Below are 14,846 nucleotides of genomic sequence, written 5' to 3'. Positions count from 1 at the left end.
TTAGCCAGTGGGTGGTAAATCGATGGAATTCATTGCCACAGGCGGCTGTGGAGGCCAAGTCATTGGGTATATTTAAAGCAGAGGTTGATAGGTTCTTGATTTGTAAGGATGTCAAAGGTTACAGAAAGAAGGCAGGAGAATGGGGTTGAGAAGGATAATAAATCAGCCCTGATGGAATTGTGGAGCAGACTCAATGGGCGAAGTCTTATGGACATCTTGTCTATCATCTCCACCAGTTCTTTAAGGAGAGCCAGCACAACCAATGCAGATCTTCCTGGTATGTTTTATTCACTTATATTTGTTTCAATTAGGAAGCTGGATGTTCATTATCGGTAAATAGTTATTACCACTGGAACCCTGCTCATCAACTCCTCTCTTTTAGCTGGGTCATGTGATCAGCAGAACTGTTTTGCCACTTTAAGACCCCTCCTGACAAAGTCAGGTTGTCACAATAATTATTTAGAATCCAAGCAACAAGATTTAAGTCACATTGAAAACCAAACTTTAATCTGTTCCTAACCATGAACCCAACATGCATTCATTTCTGATAATACATGGAATACATAGGATATTCCCAAGTTCCTTAGATTTGGGACAAGTTGCAACCATTGAGCTTCAATTTCAAAGTTCATTTCGTTATCAAAGTAAGTATACTATATGCAACCTTGAGATTCATCGCCTTACAGGCAGCCACAAAACAAAGAAACCCAATTGAACCCATTAAGAAGACCTTAAAACATAAAATGTACAGAAAAAAATCATGTAAACAATAAAAGTAAACACTTAACATTCAGAATTGAAGTTCACAAAAGTGAGCTCACAGCCACAAAGCCAGTTCATCACTGCAACTGGTCCAGGAGCACGTTAGTTACAGGCCACAGCCTCCGTTCAGCACAAAAATGAGTAAACCCTGACAATCTGACCTTTTCAATCTGGCCTGGTGCTGAAATCAGTGAAACATCAGCGTGTTCCTCATTCTTGGGCCTGGGCTCTGCCACCTTGATTCTGCTGCATTGAACTGCCTCAAGTCTGCTCCAGCAGCCAAACATTTGCTGGTTCCCTGCTCTCGGGACCCGGCCTGACCGCCTTGATTCAGTCCGTACAGATGGTTCAAAAGCTTGACTCTGAAATGGAAGTTACAGGCTATTGAGTGATTGTGGTCATTTTTGAGATACCAGCAGGTGGCATCAAAAGGAAACTCCTCCCAGTTTGAGGTCTCCTGGATTTAAGTCCCCTCTGCTCTTGGCACCGGCAGCAATGAGTGACCAAACAGGAAAAAGCCCGAGTTACAGTTTGCTCCTCCTAGGGCTTGAAGTTCTGGCCCGGAGTGTCCAAAGTGCATGGAGTTGTTTGTTTTCTTTGTTCAGTCCCTCAAAGACCGTGGCATCGCTCGCTCGGCAGTAGGCGGACAGAAGAGGATGCAGGACTGTGATTGGAATGCTGAAGTTTAGGTGGGGGTAGGTGGCTCCCCTTAAGTTATTCCGGGCATTGCTGGAAACAATCCCTGCAGGGAGAAACATCACAAGTTTAACACTGATACATTGGTGTTAAAGACGATCACCAAATTTCTTTAACAGAATCTCCCTGCGTGGAAACAAAAGGGTGAACGTACAGTGGATCCCAAGGCAATCTGATGCGAAGTATTTTACAAAACAGTGATGCAATTAAGGACATTCCAAAAGGCTTCACAACCAAGGCGGCTCTTCTTGTAATGTGGAAGATACTGCAGGAATTGTATGTGTCCAGCTCAAAGAAAAATCTCAGGAAAAATCATTCAGGGCACCACACATCTTTAGCTTTTTCTAAAAGCTCTCTTCTGGAAAGGGCCATTGAAATAAAAATCTCACGGTAATTTAAAAGTTTTATCCCCCAGGCAGTTAACCTGATCAACCATTCTAGTTAGCCCCCTCACCCCCTCTATTACCTCAGTCACCGCTCTGCACTGTAAAAACATTAAGCCAGTACTGTACTTATAGCGCTGCTTACATTGCAAATACTCGATGGCATTTATACACATTTAATTGCAGATCCATGCTATAACTTATATGTTTAATGTAATTATTTCTTTATCATTGTTGAATGCTGTTTTTTGTTGCATGTTCTGCCAACACATGACAGCAAAATCCTAATACATGTAAATGTATTTGGTGAAAAAGTTAATCCATAAACATGTGGTGGTAGTCTGTCATACACATTGCTCAGTAAAAACAAAAGCCCTTCAGCCCACTGAGTATCTAATTTAATCCTATTTTATTAATCTCAACATTCTTCTCAGATTCCCCAGATTCACATTAGCCCACTCATTATAGAAAGGCCAATTAGGGTTTTGGGGGTTTTCTTCAAGCCCTAAGCACTACAGGAAGATTTTGCAAACCCCACATCAATCGGCATTGAAGTTTCACCAGCTGTGCCAATATGCACAAAGCAAGCTCCCAAGACAGCAATCACCATTTATTTTGTTGCTTTTGTTGAGGGATAAGTACTGATCAAGACAGCCTGGAGAACCACTGAGCCTGCTCTCCATAGCACAACCACCTGTAAAGAGTTGACCTTCTCTGTGAACTCCAAACACAGACCACCTACCCAGTAACTCTCCACTTTTGGTTCGAAAGACAGGTCCGCCACTAGCCCCAGCGTGAACAGCGCAGGTGGTCTGGAGCATTACAGGTCGGTCCTCCATACAGATCACGGCAGACAGAACCCCTGCTGTCACCGAGGGCCCACATGCACGGCCAAACACTCCATAGCCAATTACACAGACGTCGTCTCCTGCAATAGCAGCACATAAATTCACTTGAAATATCACATCACATTTGAAAAAAGTGACCATGAGTTTGATTATATTTTAAGAGTGTGGCACAGAGTCCACCTTTCCTTACACTTGAATGAGATTTCTGCCCTTTCCAATGTCCTTGTCATTATGATATGGACCTTTGTAGTTTAATTCTGTTTCCTATTTTACAAAAGTGATTCCACTGCAAAAGTACTTCAATCTCATAAAACCCCTTAAGATGCCCTGGCAATGTAAAGGCAACAACAACAAATTGCATTTATAAAGTGCATTTAATACTTTATTTGGGCACCTGTCAAGAGCATTAGAGAAGAAAATCTTACATTAAACCAAATAAAGAAATATTTGACCAGAAGCTTGTCTATTTGACCAGAAGGTGACCAGAAGCTTGTCTATTAAGATAGATTAAAGATAAGCTTTATTTGTCAGATGTACATTGAAACTTCGAAACATACAGTGAAATATATTGTTTGCCTCAACCAGTCCAAAGGTATGCTAGGAGCAGCTCGCAAGTGTCACCACACTTACAGTGCCAACGTAGCATGCGCACAATTTACTAACCCTAACCTTTGTAACACAGGAGGAAACCCAGGGGAAACTCATGCGGTCATGGGGAGAACGTGTGAACTCCTTAAACAGAGTGGCAGAATTGAACCCCAATCACCGCCACTGTGAAAGGTTAGGCTAACTGCTACACTGCTGTAGTGTTGAAGAGCACCTCAAAATGAAAGTAAGGTAGGGCAGAAGGATGGTTGGGGCAGAATTTGTGATGGGGCTGAAGACAACAGCTTTGGTCTTCCTGGCATTGCTTTGAAGGAAGTTTCTCCTCATCCATGGAAAAGAAGAACTTTCTCAAGGGTCTGAGGAAGTGTTTACTATGGACCTTTGAGACACCATGGTTCTGAACGAAGTGCACACTACAGACCGTTGACAACTGCAGGAGGCTTTCATGGCTATGCTTCAGTTAAACACAAAACATAAATGCTTCGAGAAAGACGATAATAGGAGCAAGAATATGTCACCTGAACCCCTTGAGTCTGCTGCACCATTCATCAAGGTAATGGACAGCCTTCTTGAAGGATGAAGGATGTCAAAGCTTTGGAGAGGGAGCAGAAGCAGTTCACCAGGATGATGCTTGGATTAGAGAGCATGCACTATAAGAAGAGGTTGGACAAACTTGGTTTGTTTTCTCTAGTTACGGAGGATGAGCGGGGAACTGACAGAGATCCTTAAGATTACAAGAAACATCAATAGAGTGGACAGCCAGTACTTTTCCCCAGGGTTGAAATGTCTAATACTAGAGAGCATGCATTTAAAATGAGAGGGGGTAAATTCAAAGGAGATGTGAAGGGCAAGTTTTATTACACAGAGAGTGGTGGGTGCCATTTTGTGCGCACTGCTCTGGATTTACAGCATCTGTAGAACCTGCTGTGTATACAAAGAGGAGAACCTCTCTCCCCTACAATATCACCATATACTCAGTGACCACTTTATAGGTACACCTGCTCGTTAATGCAAATATCTAATCAGCCAATCATACAGAAGCAGCTCAATGGATAAAAGCATGCAAGCATGGTCAAGACATTTAGTTGTTTTCAGACCAAAACATGAGAATGGGGAAGAAATGTGATGTAAGTGGCTTTGACCATGGAATGATTGTTGGTGCCAGACCAACAATGAGTACCTCAGAAACTGTTCACCTTGTGGGATTTTCACCCACAACAGTCTCTGGAGTTTACAGAGAATGGTATGGAAAACAACAAAAAAAAAGATCCAGGCAACAGCAGTTCTGTGGGCAAATATGCCTTTTTAATGAGAGAGGTCAGAGGAGAATGGCCAGATTGACAGGAAGGTGACATTAACTCAAATAACCATGTGCTACAGGTGGTGGGCAGAACTGCACCTCTGATTGCACAGCATGCGAAAACTTGAAGTGGATGGGCTACAGCAGCAGCAGACCACGAACATGCAATGGCAATGTTAGACAGGTATTGTTCAAAGAGAAAAGCTACTTCTGCTGCCCTGTTTTAATTTGGATTCCCAGCAGCTGTTATTTTTGTCTTGATTCCTGACTGTTGATACCTTAATCCTCACAGCAGACACAGAGCCTTGGATTTATGCTGAATTTGCAGTAGGATTTACTATTCAGTGCAGCTTTTTGAACCGAAATTGTGTTATGACTACGCCTAGTCAATATGAAGAATATCAGGTTTTAATGCTTCAATTTCTTTCAGATTGTCATCTTCCCCACTAAAAAATGTGCTGTACTATTCTATAAAAAAATGCAAATTGTCAAAGACAAGCACAAACATTTCCAGAATGACAGAAGACTTTTTCCATGCATTGCTTTGCTTTAAAAAATTGCCGCTGACCTGTTAATAAATGTAAAATTTAACCAGTAATATATGTTCCTCTGTGTCAATGGGTTCTCACACTGTGAAATGGAGATAAGCTTTTATCAACTGTGCTAGATGGCTTTGTTCCCTGTTAGCTACATTGCAATATCTGACCCATCAGCACATTTACTCAAAGGGGGTTGGCAGTTTCACAATCAGTAGTTAACTTTGTGAGTGCTAACTTTGTGAAACATGATATTATACACAACTAGGAGAAAGTTAAGAGTAATTCAGTCAACATGTAGCAGGTTTGATAAGTGGTATTTAGATATAAACCTTGTAAGCCACATCCTTGACTTTTATACTTTCAAATCAAACTTCATCCATCCAAAGGTTGTTAAATTAGGGAGAATTTAAAAATAAAATAGTAGTGAAACTACAGCTCAAAGAATTTGCAGACACTTTGCAGGAAAGATTTTAAAAATTTCAAATGCTTCATAATTGAGTTCACTGCATTAAGAGTTCAATGTAACTGTCAGGATATGGGACTCATTGCCTTATAAACTGGAAATAAAATTAATCAGGGCTTGCAAAAGGGAGCTGGATGGGGGAAATAATTTGCAGGGGTATGGGGAAAGACTATAATGGCCTTCTTCTAGGCTCTAATGATTCTATGAAAACTGTTGTTGAAAATTAAATGAATTTCTAATATATATATATCCTTATACCGACCTCTTAAGTGAGAATATTTGGTTGAAAATTTAATTTTTGTTCTGAATTATATCCATTGAATTAGCTTCCTTGAGTTAACCCTTGATCAATCCTTACCCATCTTAAACTCAGAAGCAATAGTGGGTATTTCAGTCAAAGAGTGATCTTCTTCCAGTTCCACCAATGCCACATCGTAAGCTGAATTTTTCTTTGTGGCAAACACCACTCTTCCCTTTAACACAAGGTAGCTGTTCAAAGTTCAAAGTAAATTTATTATCGAAGTACATAAATGTCTCCATACACAACCCTGAGATACATTTTCTTGCAGGCATTCACAGTAGAACAAAGAAATACAGTAGAATCAATGAAAAACTACTAAGACTAACAAACAACCAACATATAAAAGACAAACTGAGCAAATACAAAAATAATCCAGTCTCAGAAACATTTCTCTGTACCTTTTCTAGATTAATCACATACTTACTACGGGTAAGGTAACCAGGAATGCACACAATATTTCAGATGTTCCAAAGGCTCACACAGCTGTAATGTGATGCCGCAACTCTTGTAGTCCATGGCCTGGCTGATGAAGTAAAGCATGCCATCTGCTTTATTTACCACCTTGTCTACTGAATCACCATTTTCCAAGAACCTTGTATTTGCCCCCTCGAGGTCTCTCTGTTCTCCATTCCCCAGGGTGCAGCCGTTCACTGTGGAGAGCTGCAACACTGAAATTCCGCTTTGCTGATGCTTACTGAACGTAGAAGACATAGAAGCAGAAGTAGGCTATTTGGCTCCACCATTCCAACATGGCTTATGTATTATCCCTTTCAACCCCATGCTCCTGCCTTCTCCTCATAATCTTTGGCGCCTTGGCTCATCAAGAATCTATCAATCTCTGCTTTAAATATGCCCAATGAGTTGACCTCTACAGCTGTCTGTGGCAATGAATTCCACAGATTCACCACCCTCTGGCTAAAGAAATTCAAATTTTATCTCTGTTCTAAATGGGCATCCCTGTGTTCTGAGGCTGTGCCCTCTGGTCCTAGAATCACCCACTATATGAAGCATTCTCTCTACATCCACTCCACCTAGGGCTTTCAATATTTGATAGGTTTAATTTAGATCTTATGTGGATTTTCTAGTGTAGTCTGTTTTGTCAAATGCTTTTGTGATATCATTCTGGAGGAACATTGTCTCATTTTTTAACTGCATTGCATTTGTGGTTTCTAAATGACAATAAACTGAATCTGAATCTTTCCTCATTCTCCAGTGAGTACAGGGCCAGAGCCATCAAACACTCTTCATGTGTTTACCTTTTCATTCCAGGAATCATTCTCATGAACCTCTTTCTGGATCCTCCCCAATGCCAGCACATTTTTCTTAGATAAGGGGCCCAAAGCTGCTCACAATACTCCAAGTGCCGCCTGATTAATACCATATAAAAGCTCAGCGTTATGTCCTTAGCAGATACCCGAGCAGAAAGCTAGAATTCACCAACAGCTCCAAAATTTTGAGCTCAGCCACAACTTTGCTACCTGCCTAACTCTCACTGCTTCTTTCATCCATCCCGTGTTTGTCGATCTGTGATGGCTCCCAAACTGTCACTATGTTAGTTTTAAAATACACATCCTTTGAAGAATGATAGAATCTAATAGCGAGCATCATGGTGATGTAGCAGTTAGCCTAATACTACTATAGCACCAACAACCCAGATGCAATCCTGCCGCTGTAAGGAGTTTGTGCACTCTCCCTGGTACCTCATGGTTTTCTCCTCGTGCTCTAGTTTTCTCCTACATACAGGTTAGTAGGTTAATTGGGTGATGGTGTAATTGGGTGTTGCATGTTCATTGGGCCAGAAAGGCCTTGTTACCCTGCTGTATCTCTAAATAATAAAATATTAAGATTGGACCACGCTGCTTCTCAGACCCATTCCACAATTCAATGGGATCATGCTGAACCTGTATTACTCGTCTCCACTAACTTGCCTCTCTCTGTTTCAGCATCTCTCCCTCCTCCAAGCCTAACTCCTCTCCAATTTTCTGCATTCTTCCAGTCCTGACCTATTGTATATCCTCAATCATGGTCACTCCAGCACTGTCTCATATGAGTACACCGGCCAAGACATTAAGCTCTAGAAATGCCATCCACCCCACCCCCCTTCAAATGCCACTCGCTTTCTCCTGTTTTCCCTGCCTAAAATCAACTCCTGTGAATCAACCAAACTGGCCAAGCATTTGGGCACTTGCTACACAGCAGATACCAAAAGCGGAACTTCCAGAGGCCAAACATTTTAATTTCTATTCCCATTCCTGTTCTGATATGTCAGTCCATGACCTCCTCATGTGCCATAATGAGACTACCCTCAGGGTGGAAGAGCAACAGCTTATAAAACCATAATACATAGAAAACAGAATTAGGCAATTTGGTCCATCGTGTCAGCTCTGCCATTTTATCATGGGTGACCCACTTCTCTCTCAAACCTGCTCTCCTGCCTCTTCCTGATAAGATCATATGCCATCAGAGCAGAACTAGGACATTTGGCCCATCAAGTCTGCTCTGCCATTCAATCATGGCTGATCCTTTTTTCCCCTTCTCAGCCCCACTCCCCAGCCTTGTCCCCATAATCTCTGGTGCTGTGTCCAATCAAGAACTTATCAACCTCTGCCTTAAATATACCCTATGACCTGACCTCCACCAGCTGCTTGTGGTAATACGTTCCACAAATTCACCACCACCTGGCTAAAGAAATTTCTCTACATCTCTGTCTCAAATGGACGCCCCTTTGTCCTTGTCCGAGACTCCCCCACCATGGGAAACATCCTTTCCACATCTACTATGTCTAGGCCTTTCAACTTCCAAAAGGTTTCAACGAGATCCCCCTTCATCCTTTAAATTCCAGTGAGTACAGACCCAGAGTTATCAAATGTTCCTTGCATAATAACCCTTCCATGCCCAGAATCATCCCTGTGAACCTATCCAATGCCAGCACGTCTTTTCTTAGACAAGGAGCCCAAAAATGTTCATGATACTCAAGTGCCTTATAAAGCCTCAGCATCACATCCCTACTCTTGTATCCTAGACTTTTTAAATGAATGCTACCATTGCCTTTGTTTTCCTCACCACTGACTCTACCTGCAAGTTAACCTGTAGGGTGTTCTGCACGAGGACTCCCAAGTCTCTTTGCATCACAAATTTTTGGATTTTCTCCCTGTTTAGAAAATAGTCTGCACATTTATTTCTACTACCAAAGTGCATGACCATGCATTTTCCAACATTGTATTTCACTTGCCACTTTCTTGCCCATTCTCCTAATCTGTCTAAATCCTTCTGCAACCTTACTCTGTTAACTTTCATTAGAAAGTTCAACAATAACCCTTCCAGGCAAAATAGTCTGCAATGATATTGATCTTCCACACAAGCCTATCTTACTTAGCAAGAATTTGTTGGAGGAACTCACCGGGTTAAGCAGCATCTATGGGAGAAAAGGAACTGTTCACATTTTGGGTTAAAACTCTGCATCAAGTCCTGAAGTAGAGTTTTGATCCAAAATTGATTGTTTATTGCTTCAGACTCCAGCAGTCTCGTGTATGTCTTCTTCGCTAGAATTACCTTCCATACAAGCCAATTCTAATACACATCTAGTTTCCCGTTAAATATACTTTATTTATACCAGTTTAACCAATTGTTGGGCTAATTTTTGCGGTACTATTGATGCAAAATGATATTGGAAAATGTTCCTGTGAGATGCCTTGGGATGGTTTATCATATTGAATGTGTTACGTGTGCAAGCATATATGACCTATTTACAATATATATTGTAATCTTAATAAAGTTCCGAAGTACTTTGTCAACAATGAATTATTCTGCGCTATTGTGACTGTCGAACAGTAAAATAATCTAATAATTAGGTGAACATGCAGATAATCTGTTGCTCATAATGGAGTTGATTGAGGATATTGTGTTGGCCAGGACACCAGAAGCACCTTTAACAAAACTTAGGAGTTTTTGACATTGACCTGAGACAGAATTAACGTCTTAACCAAACAACTGCATTTTCCACAACACAGATTTCCCTCAGAATGTTATTAGAGGATCAGGCTACCATAATGGGGACAGTTGTGTGTCTGGGCTCTACTGCGGAGTCTCATCCACATGAGTCTATAGTGGAAATTTAAGCCCTCATTTCCTTTTATGATCAGACCATTGCTTTGGATTCAAGTCAAGTTCAGCCTCTTCTTCCTTAACCTTTTCCACCTACCACCTCGTCGCTTCTCACAGAATTCCTTCTCGACCCTCTCTCTAATCCAGCTTCTTTTCTGTTCTCACCTATTTCCTGCCAACTTGCGCTCCACCCCCTCCCACCATCTTTTTTCATTCTGGCTTTTGCCCCTTTATTTCCTTTCCAATTCTGATGAAAGATCTCAGCCTGAAAAGTCAACTGCTCATTTCCCTGCTTAGATGCTGCCTGACCTACTGGGCTCATCTGGCAATTTGTTGTGTCCTGAGGTCGAGTTTATTGTCATATTCATCAGTCAGTGCAGTAGAGGAAACAATGAAAAACTTGCTTGCAATAGCATCATATGATGTACTGGAGGTACAATCAAAATTCAAGATTGTTTAATGTCATTTCCTGTAGGTAAATGTAAGAACGAAATAATTGTTACTCCTGATCTGATTCAGCACAAAAAAACACAAAAGGTAAAGAACACAATAATAAAAAAACACACAATAAACAGAAATACATAAGATAGCTTACAATCAATATATATATATATATACATATATATAAATATGATTCTAGGCTGTACATAAGGCAACGTGACAGGTAATAATAAAGTAGTGGTGGAGATGGTGATCAGTCCTATTGCTTGGGGAAAGTGACCGTTCTTGAGTCTGGCGTGATGCTACATAACTTCCTCCCTGATGGGAGTGGGCAATCAGTCCATGAGCAGGATGTGTGGGATCCTCCGTGACCCTTTTCTGCTACATTTCTGTTTACATGTCCTTGTTGACAGGTAGACTGGTGCCAGTGATGCATCAACACACAGAATACAAATGACACATGAATAATAAATGACTGTGAAGAGAGAAAAAGTGTTCAAAGACCAAAATAGAAAAGAAGCCATTCAGAAACAGATCCATTGTTGTACCAGGTGGTCTGTAGTGCTCCGTTGGTGAGTTCGGTTTAGGGTTGTGTGTAGATTGGTTCAAGAACTTGATAGCTGTGAAGAAAGCAGCTATTCCTGAACCTAGAGAAGTGGCACTTGTATATCTCCAGTCAGCTATGTAATGTGACTTGCTCTACCCTCCCTGGCTGGGGGTCCTTTCAAATGGCATGGATACATATGTCTGCTCAGAAGCCTGGAGCACTCAGTGATGTTCAGATTGTGCACATGTGGTCGTCAAGAAGAAATGCAACACTGCTCTTCACTTCTAGTCAATAGCAAATGTCCTCCACGCTGTGAGAATGCAGAGTTCCATATAGCCATCGCAGACCTACCTCTGATAAAATCTTGACCTGAAAGAGCAACTCATTCCCTCAGAGGGCTGATGTCTGTGAGCCCTGGGGTTTGGTGGGGGGGGGGGGGGGGGAAGGGTGTGTGTGTGTGTGTGTGTGTGTGAGAGAGAGAGACCTTGCTGTTGTTATTTTGTTTTGTAGTTGCTTCTATTGATCCACTGAACACCGTGGATGTGCTATGTTGGCAACAGAATGTGTGGCGACCCTTGTGGACTGCCCTTAGCACGTCCTTAGGTTGTGTTGGTTGGTAATGCAAACGAAAGATTTCACCAGATATTTTGATGTACTTGATAAATAAGTGAACCTGAATCTGAATCTCTCTCCGTGATTCTGGCCTGATGAACTTTCCCAGCATTTTGTATTATTACTTCAGAATTTCAGAACTTTGGTTGTGTCTTACCCGTTTGAGCCCGACTGTATTTTCACTCTGACAGTTGCCGCTTGGTCTAACACGTGTCTACATGTGATGATCAGTCTAGGGCTGACAAGCACACCAGATCCCCAAACTCTGCCAGACTCTAGGAGGACTACAGAGCCAAGCAGCCGAGTTAAGCCCTGACTCCCTAAGGCAGTCAGAGATGGAGGACCAAGGATCTCAAATCCATTCACAATTCTTCCAATGGCCTCCAAAATGCAAGTCACAGAGCAGACCAAAGTCAGTCCAACCCATTCATTGGCTTTCCAGCAGAGAGGTGCTACAATCAAACCTGCTAGATAGTACATATCCTGGGATATGATGTAGGTACCACCTCCTTCTGTACCTGGTAAACACCGGGCATCTGTTAAAATCATAGCATTCCTCTCCCCTGCCAGGTTACTCACAATCCCCTTACTGAACGTGTTCATGAAGATGTCATTGCAGAAGGAAGCAAAGGGTGACGCACAACAGAAGAGGGGTTGGCCTTTCATTAGGCGCTCGCTCCTCACGTACAGGAGGTTCTCTCCCCAAACGACGGTGTCCCCGTTTACCCAGCCAGGGCACCGCAGCAGGGCAAACCAGACTAGATCCAGGGCGTTGGCCTGAAGCTCCTCTTCATTGTCTTCACTGTAGAACTGCCACTTGTCAGATTTGTTAAACAAGGTTTGGAAGATGTCTCGAAATTCTGGGCATGGGAACATCATCAGCATCTCAGCCTGGCTGCAACTCTGGGCCTTGACCACGCCATCAGTCAATGAAGGGCGTTTTGGGCTGTAATCCAACTGAGAGGACTCTGATTCGGCAGCTAGGGCGCCTGCATGGTGGGTAGCTAAGGGCAACCGAGGCTGGGGTTGGGCCCTGGACTTGGCTCCCGGGAACTGTATGTGGATCTGTAGATCGGGGTGGAACGCTCCGGGGAGCAGGAAGGGCTGGCGATTGGGATCTTGCTGTGCCTGTCGGAGGAAGGGGAAGAAGATCTGACCGTGGCAGAGGACCAAGCCCCGCTTTCGGTCGAGAAGAAGCCCACTGCAGCCCCAGGATCCGTCCCGACGAGGCTCAGCCGCCGCGACCCGCAGCGAGGCGGAGACGACGCAGCTGCAGCGCTCCGGGGCGATCATTGCGAAGAGCGAGGCGGCCGCATCGTGGCACGGACAGCTCCCACACCACTCCGAGGACCAGGGCAAAACTTCATCTCTAACCCGGAAGCGATGCGGCTGGCAGCACACGTCAGCACCCGGAGGTCAGTGAACGCCGGCGTTTTCCACCCCTGTTTTGTTGACCTTCCGCCTACTCACCGGGTTGCCCGACGTACAGCACAGAAAGAGCCCACGAATCTGTCTGTTCAAGCGACTTGTCCCAATTCCGCTTAATGCAGCCCCCTCGCTTCGGTTTTATTTTCTCTTTTTTTAAACCGAAGCTCTAATGCATGAATGGTAATTTTAGATGCGGGCATGGAAACTCCACCGACCATCCACACTAATCCTAGAGCTACACTAATCCTAATTTTATCCTCCCCATACTCCCATCACCGCCACCTCTCCCAGATTCCATCACTCACTTACACCTTAGGGGCTATTGTTAACTAGAATTAAAATTTCAACAGTGATACCTCACCAGGGACAACCCCACTCTTCCTCGCTATTGTACCTTGCCACCATTTGTGTGCCCAGTTAGACTGAGAAACGCTAAATCCAGTTATCGTAGAGAATAAGAACAAAAAAAAGTCCATTGTTCCTAGTCTACACTGAAAAATCAACCACCCATTGAAACTAACCTTTCGTCAATCCCCATTCTCCCCATTGCTCACCTGCACTCTGAGCAATTAACCTACCAATCTGCCTGTCTTTGGAACATTGGAGGGAACCAGAGCACCCGGATTCACAGTCACTGGGAGAACATGCAAACTCTGCACGGACAGCACCAGGTCAGGAGTGAGCTTGCTGACTGGAGCTGTTGAGGCTGACTGACCCTGTGCTGCCCCCTACGGAGCAGTACTCCTTAGCACTGTGTGGATCGGTTTACTCCTCACTTCTGCAGTAGAATTTCATGCAAGATCCCACGCACAAGTCGCCAGAACGACAGTGATATAATTTTATGGTTATTTTTTGACGAGTATATGGGGATTGAACAGAATTTAAGAGTGGGATGTCATAGAAAAAGCATCTAGTCTTTGGCAAAGTTTAAACTATATATTCCCATCGACTTGCACTGGGACCATAGCCCTCTATACTCCTACCGTCTATGTACCTATCCAAGCTTCCCTGAAATGTTGAAGTTGAGCTCGCTTACATCACTTAAGCTGAGTGAAGAAGTTTTCTCACATGTTCCTCTTAATCTTTTCAGAATACACCCTTAACCCATGACCTCTAGCTGTAGACCTACCTAACCTCAATGGAAAAAGCCTGCTTTCATTTACCCTATCTATACCCCTCATAATTTTGTATACCTCTACCAGATTTCCTCTCTATCTTCTACATTCCAAGGAATAAAGTCCTAATCTATTCAATTTTTCCTCCAGACCTGGCAACATCCTTGCAAATTTTCTCTGTATTCTTTCAAACTTATTTACATCTTTCCTGTATATAGATGTCCAGAACTGCAAACAATACTCTAAATTAGGCCTTGCTAACATCTTACATAACTTCAACATAACACCCTACCTCCTGTACTCAATATATTGATGTATGAAGGCCAATGTGCCAAAAGCTTTCTTTACAACCCTATCTATCTGTAACACTACTTTCAATGAACTATGGACCTGTATTCCCAAATCCCTTTGTTCTTCCTCAGTGTCCTACCATTCACTGTGTAAGACCTACCCAGGTTGGTCCTACTGAAGTGAAACACTTCGCAGTTAAATTCCTCCTGCCATTTTTCTAGCTGATGCAGATCCCTCTGCAAGCCAAGATAGCCTTCCTCACTGTCCACTACACCCTCAATCTTGGTATCATCCGCTGATCCAATTATCCATGTTACCATCCAGATGAATCCAGCACTGATCTCTGCATCACTTCACTAGCACTTCATCTACTACCATTTTCTGGCTTCTCCCACAAAGCCAATGTCTAA

General features: G+C 42.9%; 1 protein-coding gene across 1 annotated transcript; it reads right to left on the bottom strand.

Moving 5' to 3' along the window:
* Window positions 1–485: 485 nt before the first annotated feature.
* Window positions 486–13,006, bottom strand: tysnd1 (trypsin like peroxisomal matrix peptidase 1). The gene is made up of 4 exons (XM_059946469.1): window positions 11,760–13,006; window positions 5,956–6,086; window positions 2,584–2,769; window positions 486–1,504 (listed from the first exon to the last, which is right to left on the bottom strand). The coding sequence occupies exons 1-4, from the start codon at window positions 12,893–12,895 to the stop codon at window positions 1,287–1,289; spliced, it is 1,671 nt and encodes a 556-aa protein (XP_059802452.1). The 5' UTR covers window positions 12,896–13,006; the 3' UTR covers window positions 486–1,286.
* Between the last annotated feature and the right edge of the window lie 1,840 nt (window positions 13,007–14,846).

This window comes from Hypanus sabinus, chromosome 21 (assembly GCF_030144855.1).
Source record: "Hypanus sabinus isolate sHypSab1 chromosome 21, sHypSab1.hap1, whole genome shotgun sequence".
Classification (NCBI taxonomy): domain Eukaryota; kingdom Metazoa; phylum Chordata; class Chondrichthyes; order Myliobatiformes; family Dasyatidae; genus Hypanus; species Hypanus sabinus.
Note: the sequence above shows the minus strand (reverse complement) of the source record. Positions and strands in the feature narration are given on the sequence as shown.

Bases quoted from the DNA above. Each gene is read 5' to 3' on its own strand.
- tysnd1 (XM_059946469.1), bottom strand. From the start codon at position 12,895: ATGATCGCCCCGGAGCGCTGCAGCTGCGTCGTCTCCGCCTCGCTGCGG. The intron at 2,770-5,955 runs GTAAGGATTGAT...CTGCTATTGCAG, and splicing joins TGCTTCTGAGTTTAAGATGG to GAGACGACGTCTGTGTAATT. The intron at 1,505-2,583 runs GTAGGTGGTCTG...TTCTCCCTGCAG, and splicing joins CAAAAGTGGAGAGTTACTGG to GGATTGTTTCCAGCAATGCC.